Source organism: Chelonoidis abingdonii, chromosome 5 (genome assembly GCF_003597395.2).
Source record: "Chelonoidis abingdonii isolate Lonesome George chromosome 5, CheloAbing_2.0, whole genome shotgun sequence".
Lineage (NCBI taxonomy): Eukaryota > Metazoa > Chordata > Testudines > Testudinidae > Chelonoidis > Chelonoidis abingdonii.
In genome coordinates, this window is record NC_133773.1 from 17,889,678 (window position 1) to 17,900,721 (window position 11,044).

The window sequence follows — 11,044 nt, forward strand, 5'->3', positions numbered from 1 at the left end:
AGCGCCCCTCTGCCTGCTTTTGGTAAGGCTAAACAAGCCAAGCTCTTTGAGTCTCCTTTCATGAGAAGTTTTCCATTCCTCAGATCATCCTAGTAGCCCTTCTCTGAACCTGTTCCAGTTTGAATTCACCCTTCTTAAGCATGGGAAACCAGAACTGCACACAGTATTCCAGATGAGGTCTCACCAGTGCCTTGTATAACAGTACTAACACCTCCTTATCTCTACTGGAAATACCTCACCTGATGCATCCCAAGACCATATTAGCTTTTTTCATGGCCATATCACATTGGCATCTCAGTCATCCTGTGATCAACTAATACTTTAAGGTCCTTCTCCTCCTCTGTTACTTTCAACTGATGCCTCCCCAGCTTATAACAATAGTTCTTGTTATTAATCCCTAAATGCATGACCTTGCACTTTTCACTTAAAATTTCATCTTATTACTATTACTTCAATTTACAAGGTCATCCAGATCTTCCTGTATGATATCCCAGTCCTTCTCTGTATTGGCAATACCTCCCACCTTTGTGTCATCCGCAGACTTTATTAGCACATTCCCACTTTTTGTGCAAGGTCAGTAATAAAGAGATTAAATAAGATTGGTCCCCAAACCCATCCCTGAGGAACTCCACTAGTAACCTTCCTCCAGCCTGACAATTAACCTTTCAGTATGACCCTCTGTAGTCTCCCCTTTAAACAGTTCCTTATCCACCTTTCAATTTTCATATTGAGCCCTATCTTTTCCAATTTAGCTAATAATTCCCCATGTGGAACCATATCAAATGTCTTACTGAAATTGAGGTAAATTAGATCCACTGCATTTCCTTTGTCTAAAGAATATTACCTTCTCAAAAAGGAGATCAGGTTGGTTTGGCATAATCTACCTTTTGTAAAACCATGTTTATTTTGTCCCAATTACCGTTGACCTCAATGTCCTTGACTACTTTTTACTTCAAAATTTTTTCTAAGACCTTGCATACTACAGCTGTCAAACTGCCAGGCCTATAGTTGCCCAGATCACTTCCCCCACCCCCCCTTTCTTAAAAGATAGGGACTGTGTTAGCACTTCTCCAGTCATACAGTACCACCCTTGTTTAGAGATTCATTAAAAATTCTTCCTAATGGGCTTGCAATTTCATGTGCCAGCTCCTTTAAAATTCTTGGATGAAGGTTATCTGGGCCCCCTGATTTTGTCCCATTAAGCTGTTAGAGTTTAGCTTCTACCTCTGATGTGGTAATCTCTACTTCAATATCCTCATTCTTAATTGTTATCCTACCATTATCCCTAAGCTCCTCATTAAAGACTGAGGCAAAGTATTTGTTTAGATATTGGGCCATGCCTAGATTATCCTTAACCTCCACTCCATCCTGTGTTTAGTGGTCCCACTTCTTTGTTTTCTTATTTATATCACTATAGAACCTTTTACTATTGGTTTTAATTCCCTTTGCAAGGTCCAACTCTACATGGCTTTTGGCCTCTCTCACTTTATCCCTAAATGTTCTAACCTTAATAAGTAGCTTTCCTTGCTGATCACTCCCATCTTCCATTCCTTGTAGGCTTTCTGCTCTTTCATAATCACCTCTCTGAGATGCTTGCTCATCACTCAGGCCTATATTTGTGTGGCCCGCTATGTGCTGGAGCACAAACACCAGAGCTGAGTGGATAAGTCAAAACCTACATTTAGTACAATGTAAAACTGCAGAAAGAAATTTAGATAGTTTGTTTCTTTGGTTGTATCTATTAAGTGAAAAGGCCAACTTCGAGGGCAAGCAACTGCAAACTGTAAAGAAAAAAAGGCATAAAACTGGAACAAAAAGCAAAATGCTAACAAAATACCTCAAATAAGAGAGATGGGATGGGGGGCAGGTGAGACACCTCACACTACGACATACTAAAGGAAAGCTACAGTTGAACCTTACAAAAAAGAGAAACAGCTGAAGACTACCTGGATGATGCAATTTATACTTTTTCAAAGTGAGCATGATGATTGAGTTCATGTTCTTCAGACAGAGAGGCTGGCTGATTTTACCAATTGTTTTGTTCCACCCCCACCCCAGAAGTGTCCATTAACATTGTTAGAAATCAACCTGTAAGTAACCCTGAGCCAGAGACAAATCCTTTTATTTGGATTACGCATGAAGAACATATAATCAATGCTTAAAAATAATAAAGAGGGAAAAATAGGCCCCCCTTTTTTATAATGGCTAGCCTCCTCTTTACAAGAGCAAAACATCTGACCCAAATAGATCAACAGGAACTGCCAATTAAGTAGTCTGTAAACCTTGTAATAGTTACGGATTTTAGATGTACGATTCCCATTGACATTGTCTTAATTCTTGCTAAAGACCCATGTTTCCAAGATCTGGCTCTTAAGTAACCTGTATACTGGAGCAGTGACTTCAAGCAGACTACTAGTCTAAGTTTAGAAGATCAGTCCCCTAGAAAGAAAATACTTGGCTCTATCAGTACTTCAGACAAATATGAAATGCTAAATACATTCTATAGCACGTTTCAACCAAGGTGTTAATAGCCTTTTATAAAAAAAAAAGAAAGCCTTTTAAAATCCATTAGATGGGCAAAAAATCTCTCATTTAGAGAGCAAACTGAGGCAGAGGATGAGTAACTTCCCAAAGGTCATACAAGAAAGGTATAGCCAGTTAACTACACATAATTGAAGATCTTGGATAATAGAACAAGTTAAAGCAAGCATTTAGGTTGTAGGCCATTTTGGACTGTAGAATGACAAAGTAACAGAGCAAAAAAGTCTTGAAAAATATGGTCACTTTAAAAATCCACTGATAGGTACAAAAAGGGAGTAAACAGCTACCTCTACCAGCCACCAGGTGTTAATTCAATTGCCAGCTCCATCAAGGTGAGGTTCAGCTGGGCCTCATCCATGAGACTGTTTTTTCACACTATTGGTTTACCAGTAACAGTTCTCTTAGTGGTAGTGTACACTAGCTGAAGTTACTTTATCACCATGTGCAACATTAGATGTAGTGTAGATAACTTACAGGCATCTTTACTACCATTCCTCCAACATTGCCAGCTCTGCTGGAGCTGCACCAATGCTTGACCAACCAAAGGAGAATGTCTAAGTGACTCATTTTAGCATGGTATATCCACAGGAGAGACAGATAAGATGGACAAGTGAAATGAGCAAATACATAGAAAAATAATACACCAAAGGACATAGGGATAGAAGAACAGTACAGAAATGGAAAGGTTTATACTGCTATGGATAAAGTGCTCTCAGCTATCTTCTAAATAAGGGTTTATTTTAGATCCATGATTGGACATATGAATGCATGTGTGCATGGCCATGTTGAAAGAACAACGGCCATGTTGAAAGAACAACGGAGAGCTGCAAAGCAAAGCCACACTGGAGGCTACGGTGACTGCCCAAGCATTCAGAACATGGACTCAAGTCTGTTCTACACTAATAAATTGACCTGTTACTAAAAAATGGTTGTTGGGAGCAGATCTCCTTGAACTAATGCTTTCCATAGTGGGACTGCAGTTATATGCTAGCCATTAAACCATTTTCAGAACTGGTTTAGAGGAACCTGTTAGTAAAAGTCATCTTTAGCAATGGGTAAAACGCCAACCTCAAGGTAAAACTCACTGAAGAGTTGACTGCTTGGAATTCCTATTCAGTAACTATTTTAAATTTAACCAAGTGATCATGAACCATCAACACAGATGTAATGCATTAATCGATTTTGGGAACACAAACCGCAACTGAAACATTTCTCCAAACTGTTTCAGGCACTATGGTAAGGTGAATTTTTAGAAGTATTTGTTAACTGCTACATACAATAAAAGGAATGGATTTTGACTTTTTGCTTTGTGGTGTCAAAATTCACTAGTTCCAAACTTGTCCAGTTATTCAGACTAAGCAATTCAATATAAAATCCTCAGGCTCTCTATACACATAGTAAACCCCCACCAGCTCAAAGTAATACATAGTAACCCCACCATGCCCCCAACAGGCACAAACTGGAAAGTCAGTAAGCAATAAAATACAACAGTAAGAAATATATGAAACGCTAACAAAAGATATTTGCCAAAAAAAAAAAAAAAAAAGGTTACTTGGGGGTGCATGGCAGGAAGAGGTAGCAAAGGATGATTTCTAACACATCTAAGGTAATCTTTGTATTTCTCTTACTGCAACTAGGAGCCACCTCATTTAACAGCAGATTTTAAGTCTGGTGATAACACTTAAAAAAATAACCTCAAGCTCAGGGCAGATCTAGCAAGTTAGTGACCAGAGGGCATTCAAGGCCCTATTCCAATACTGGCCATCTTTCCTCCCAAATGGAAAGACTGAGCAATAACAAGGACAGCAATTAAAAATTAAGCAGCAGACACAGGAAGACAGACTCACATAAGTAAGCATTTATTCAAGAATCACTTAACATGAAATTATACAAATAAAATTTGTATAAAACACAAATCCACATTGTGTCATAACACAGATGGCAAAAAGGACAAAGTAAAAACCATAAAGAAAACTAATCAGCCGCTATATACAGTTGGACACTTGTGTCATACTCTAAAAAGTCTTTTGTAAAAGTCATCTCATGTCATGAGGACCACCCTCCATTCAATCCTGATGTTCTGCAAGATGACTTCGCTGTGGTATCTCCACCTAAAAACAAGACAAAACAACAATCAGATCTGTGCAACTTTTATAAGAATCGTTAAAAGGTCCATTTTCATGAACTGCTTTAAGTCCTCTATTTATTCCTTTCTTCACTGTTAAAGATCATATGCATATTAACAAATTATCGAGTAACTAAAAATCTTTCGTCTCCCCAAATATAGCAGTTCAGCCCATTCAGGAAGCTGTTTCAAAACAATGATTCTCCAAATTAGGCAAGAAGTTGCAATGTCTGTCACAAACTGGGTTGTGGAAAAAGTTTCCACTAGAAACGCTGTTATGTAAGAAAACAATTTGTCTGCAACTTAATTCTTGAATGAATGAATATTGCCAAAAACATGATTAGCCTGATGTAGTTTGTGTGCATATGATCTTTAATTTTTTCCAGATTTAAAAGTTCGTTTTGGTTTGCAGATTTCACTATTAGCTATAAAAAGAAAAAGCAAGCATTAAATCTTAACGAATGCACACTTAAAATGAGGCTCCACAATTGAAATACAACACTAAACAGAAGACCAAAATGATTAAGCTGTAAAGGCATTTATGTACTTTAACTCCTGTAAAAAACCATTTAAGTTAAGACACTTAATCTTCAAAAAGATTAAAAAGAAGCCAAAGTCTGAAGTTTTCCACTTTAATCTTTACGCTGGTACATGAAGTTGGAAGAGACCATACCACAGGACAGCGTTTTCTGGTGTATGCCTTGCGCTCTGCCTGCAACGTGCGACCCCCAGAGATAGACGTGGTCAGGGTGACACACGGCCTGCAATGAAGTTCCCGCTGGCGGGTACAAACAAGGTATAATGTCAGAGTTAGAAGACAACATTCTTGTTTTCCTTAAGTTGTACCCATTTCAGTACTTTACCTGTTAATACTTCTAATAAGTTTAATTATTCCTCTAGACCACCTGGTACACAACGCAAACAGAAAAACTTTTAAGTTTTTCTGAAGTACTAAAGAAGATGAAATCACATTTTACAAAGTTAAAGATCTATAGACACTTTAGGCAAAGCATGTTTTAAAAAAAAGTCTTTTAAGTTAACAAAGTTCAGTTAAAAAAAGTCAGACTACACAAGAAAAATGTTTTTACTCATTTTAATTTGTCTATTGATCTTTAAATTAGATTAGACATACTGAAAGTGGTCCTTGCACTCATATACACACCTGCTGCCCCCCCAAGTACTATGTACTGCTTTAATATGGCTGGTAGTTGTTTTGGTGATTGCCGCCACCTCGGGATGCCTTTCCATATGTGCTTTGCTGACCTGTTGAGAGAACGGAAAATTAGTTTTCACAGGAAGTTTTGACTAGGATACAAGCCTCTCATGAGCCACCTCCCGCAGTACCCTGCATAGTAGTTTACAGCTTTATGCAATACTTTAATGTTTATCCAAACTTACTTGTGGGATGCAACAATGAAATTTACTATACACTAGAATATTAAAGTCAGATTTTATTTTTAGTGTTCTACATCAATACCTATGTGGAGTTAAGTCAAACATTCTTACCACTGTAGTCTGCATATCCCTGTCCATATCCATAGCTTGGATAATTGTAACCAGAATAATCATAGCCACCATAACCACTGTAGCTTGGATCACTGTAAGTGCTGTTGTAATTTCCATATCCTTGATCATAATAGTTATTAAATCCTTGGTTCCAGTTTTGTCCCTGACCTGAAATAAAGCACAGCAATTAAGTTCCATCCCTCTTAAAAATATATGAAATATGATCTGTACTGTAATGGCTAGAGGAAAGACTCCCATCACTCTGCAAGCATACAACAGTTCTAAAAAAAAAAAAAAAAAAACGCAAACCAAGACATCTAACTTCAAAACATCGCATGAGATGCAAATCATGCGGTCTCTTTTCTTAATTTACTGTAATACATGTTTCATCTTTCATTTTTTATGTCACTGTCGTATAATAAAAGCGCATGCGAATCACACAAACGGCAAGCACAACTTGCCTTTTGTCTAAAGAAACTCCCACTTCCTTTAGAGTTCTTTCAATATGAATTTTAATATTCTACATTATCTTAACATTTAAATACAATATGAAGACTTTTTGTTCTGTTCCATTAACAGTGACTATATCTCAATACTTATCATTGCAAAGAAACAAATGATCAATGTGTTCGTGATGTTGACAAAACTGCTTTCCTTTCCTTACACAGGATTACTTATAATGCAGGATTGAAGATATCTGGCTTTCTTCTATTTGGCAACTTTTTAAGAACTGTCAAAAAGACAACATTGCTCCCTTCCTCTATTTCAACAGAATAAATACATGCAGCTTTCAAGTAAGTCTCAGACACCTGAATTATGCCTTTTAAGGAATAGCTTCTAAACTGAGGAACGTGCAATCTGTTGGCATTTTTAAACATAAGTAAAAGGTGCACTACTAAGTCAGTGCACTTGTCAAGATTACAATTTTTAAATGAGTTTTGGTTAAGTCAGTACAGACCAATCCAGCTTATTTTCCAATCATTGGTTGGCCACGATCATGTTTATTTAAAAAAAAAAAAAAAAACTCCAAAACACAAACTAGAACTTAGAAATAAATACTCATATCCATACACATACAAGTGACAACACACTCACCCCTGCCACGCCCCCTGCCACCACCTCGGCCACCAGAAGAAGTGCCTCTTCCACCTTTCTGTTGTTGCTGCTGCTGCTGTCTATACACTTCTTTGGGCTGTGCTACTTTGATCTCACACTGTAAAAAGGAAGACATTGTTTTAACAGTATGCAAGGACTGACAGGCACCATCAAAAACACACTCTTGCTCTCAGGAACCCATACAAAAACCTAAAAGAACTATCAACATTAGAACTTTCTAAAGAAAACCCAAAACATCCATACATACCTTGCCAGAACCGATTTGATGGTATCTGCTTTCTAATAATTTTTTTACTGGCTCTTCATCTGTGTATGTGATGAAACAAAAACCCCTCCTTTCATTTGTCTTTGTGTCCATTGGAAGCTCAATATTTTCAATCTGTAAACAAAGTTAAATATAAACCATATCTGCATTACACATCCCACATGAACACTGCAGTGGAAGTCAGTGGTCAAAAGTTAAACACCAACAGTAGAAATGTAATGGGCTCTTTTAAAAATAAACCATCCCACCTCCATTTATAAACTATCAAAATATTACAGAGTTATTTATACATTAATAGGAAACAGTTTTGGTACAACTCTGTTAGGCTAAGATGGCCCACCAGGATCCCAAGTTGCTCCTAGTTCCTTATTCTACTGCAGTATAGTTTGTGTATCTTGTCCCAACAAAGCAGCATTACAAACTTGCAATTAACAAAGAAGCAGGCTTCTCACAACCACCATCTTTCCACATTTCAAATCAGAGACTGCCCTTTCTTTAATACCCTACCAGACTGAATTTTAATGTCCAATACATATATGAAAGTATTACGACGGCAGTTATACCATACCTCTCCAAAAGCACCAAAATATTCTTTAATTTGTTCTTCAGATGTATCTGGACTCAGTCCACCAACAAACACTTTTTTGGGTGGCTCTTTTCCCTTCAGTGCTTTTGCCCTTTTAGGATCAATTAACTTGCCATCCAGTTTGTGTTCCTTCAGTTCTAACACCTAGAAAACCCACAGGACACAAGAGTTTCAGAAAACCATGAAAAAACGAATGCATATAAGAGCCAACTACACAAACTCTACATACCTTGTCAACACTGGCAGCATCTTTGAAGAGCACAAAGCCAAATCCCCTTGACCGCCCAGTCACTGGATCTGTTTTAATTGTGCAGTCCACAACCTCTCCAAAACGAGATAAATATTCTGTCAAGTCTTTCTTGCTTGTATCCCAGCTGAGGCCTCCTATAAACATTTTACTACAATAGAAAAAGCATAAAGTTAATTAAGAGCAGAATATTTTGCTAGTCACTTCAAGTATCAAAGAAACTATAATACCCAAGTGGTAATTTTTCCAGCAAGATCAGAATCATGAATTGAAAAGAGACCACTCTCGGTTCACTAAACAGATTTTCAGGGCCTCAAAGCTAACTTTTACATAATTATACGAAACTAGATGCATGTTATCATCAAGTTTCCCGACCCCGACCCTGCAAAACACTTATGCGTGCGCTTAATTTTAATCCCATAAATCAACTACACTGTAGTGAAACGAATCGTGTCCATAAGCTTTTGCAGGGTGGGAGCTAGTTACGAAGTGACCCGAGTACCTCTGCTCTAATACCACCCAGACACGAGGTTTTGAGCAGCCCGACTCGGCCCACTGCTAACTCACTCGGAGGCGGTGGCTCAGCTCCTCCCGGCCCTGAACTCCCCAGGGCGCCCGACAAGCTACCGCCCGCTCCCTGCAGACACTGTCCGCCAGCGAGCTGTGTCCAGAGGCCCGCGCGACTCAGGAACGGGACTCGGGAGCAGCGTGGCATCGGCGCGCCCGCAATCTGCCCCCAGCCCGCCCCTGGCAGCCAGCTCGCGCTCTGCCCCGCCTCCAATTGGCTCCCGGTTACGTCATGGCTCGGTGATTGACAACGCCCCGCCCTTCGGAAAGCAGCTCGACGTGGAGACACAAAGAGAACGCGAAACGTGCCCAAGTGGGCCCCCCTCCCCCACCCGCAGGGAGGGGGGGCGGGAAGGGCACCGGCGCCCCCCGGGCAGGGGCTGCAAGGCGGGGCAGGGGCGCCCTCCTCCCCCGCCGCCCGGCCCTTACCCATCGTCCTGCTGGTTCTTGCTGGCGTTGATCTTGGAGCCTTCGGCGAACTCCTCCAGGCCGCCGCTGTACTCGGTCATGTCCTCCATAGCGGGGGCAGGCTACGAGGACCGGAGAATCGATAGAAAGCTGCCACCAAAAAGCGGGACAATAAAATGGCGGCGGAAGAGATCCGGGCACCGCCTGCGCCGCCTTTATATACCGTTTCCCGCAGCCAATCAGCGCAGGCTGGCAGCGCAGGCGCTGTAGCGGCTCCCGGAGGCCCAGGCGCCCGGGCCGCGGCGGGGGGGCCGCACATTACCCCGTCTGATTGAGCAAGGCCTGGGAAAAGCGTAGGCAATGGCGGCTGCACGTGGGCTTAGGTGACCCAGGACGGAATGGGTGACACCAGTCATCCCGGCGTCCCCGCTTGGCAGGGCATATGAGCACCCCGCCCGCCTGGAATCCCCTCGGCATTACAGTAATCTCCCTAGCAGGCTGCAGTGCCTGTCTGTGCATCGCCTGCCAGCGAGCTCATGGCCACGCTAAGCCCTACACTCCCGTCGCCAGCTGCTGCGACTATTGCAGGGAGCTTCTAGTGCATAACGAGATTCCTGTGTGTGCTTCAAAGAGACCCAACGCCCCCCTTCCCCCTAGAACAACCCGCAAAGTCCAACCCCTTCCCCCTAGGTGCGATATTCCTTTTCCCCTGTATACACAGAGGGGGAGATGATAGATGAAGACAGGCAGCAAATGCCCCCAGGCGCCTATCCCCGCAGTTTAAGCAGCCAAGCAATCTAGACAACCTCTCCCATCCCGCCCTCATTATTGCGGTAGCGGTCAGTTGGAGAGGGAAGCAGCTGCTTCTGCAAAGTAAGTCAGGAAGCTATAGCTGCAGCCAGCTGCTTCCCTGCCTTTCAGATCCTACTTTCTTATAAGGTGGAAATACAAACCTCTTTCATTATGCAACCATCGCTGTATTTCGACACAGCTGTGCAACTGGGAACCTACAACCTAGCAATCCCTTTAATACAACAACCATGTCACTTCTGCCTAAGAGAAATTAAATCCACTAGAGAGGGATCTCCACGGGGCAGGGGAAATTCAAGACCAAGTTTAGCCCCCGCGTTTGCGTGAAGACTCGTCTCCATCTGCAAAGCCACAAATTGAACAAAGCAGGCTCTTAGGCTGAAGGGATAGGCTCCTCTTAATGATGCTTACTGGGCGTACAACAGGAGGATAAGTATGGAGGAGAGGCCTGGCTTTATATGATTGCATGAGGCAGCCTTGAGCCCTCTATACTACCTTTCCCCCAGGGTATCAAGCATTTTATGCAACTCACCTTGTACTCGGCACCATGCACCCTATAGCTAGTGCCATGCAATTTATTTGCACCCTATGTACCATGCACCTCACATACTGTCCCTTTCTCGAAGCCTCTCCCGCCCCACTTTTTTACTGCACTCTACAGATCATGCGATAAGCACCTTCCCGCACTGCACTCCAACACACCTCCCTCCCCCTCTTTATCGCCGCCACCCTGCAGGCGCATTATGACGGCCAAGCCCCGCCCTTCTTTACTGACCTGCCAATCAGACGGCAGTCAGCCCCTGGATTGGCGCAGCAGCTCCCCCTTCCACCCACGTGGTGCTGCCCGGGCTGCGCGTAGGTTCCGCCCGCGGC

The 11,044-nt window shown here is 41.9% G+C and overlaps 1 protein-coding gene across 2 annotated transcripts; it reads right to left on the bottom strand.

Annotated features, from left to right (window-relative positions):
- Positions 1-4,384: 4,384 nt before the first annotated feature.
- Positions 4,385-9,575, bottom strand: HNRNPDL (heterogeneous nuclear ribonucleoprotein D like). Of its 2 annotated transcripts, XR_004375998.2 has the most exons (9): positions 9,383-9,575; positions 8,369-8,537; positions 8,122-8,283; positions 7,536-7,667; positions 7,268-7,385; positions 6,173-6,340; positions 5,829-5,929; positions 5,340-5,444; positions 4,385-4,652 (listed from the first exon to the last, which is right to left on the bottom strand). XR_004375998.2 is itself a non-coding variant. In XM_032796838.2 (8 exons), exons 1-7 carry the CDS (start codon positions 9,469-9,471, stop codon positions 5,859-5,861), a joined length of 909 nt encoding a protein of 302 aa, XP_032652729.1. In that variant the 5' UTR covers positions 9,472-9,574; the 3' UTR covers positions 4,385-4,652; positions 5,829-5,858. The 2 variants fall into 2 exon arrangements, 1 of the variants encoding a protein (XP_032652729.1); XM_032796838.2 differs by lacking the exon at positions 5,340-5,444 and having other exon boundaries at positions 9,383-9,574.
- Between the last annotated feature and the right edge of the window lie 1,469 nt (positions 9,576-11,044).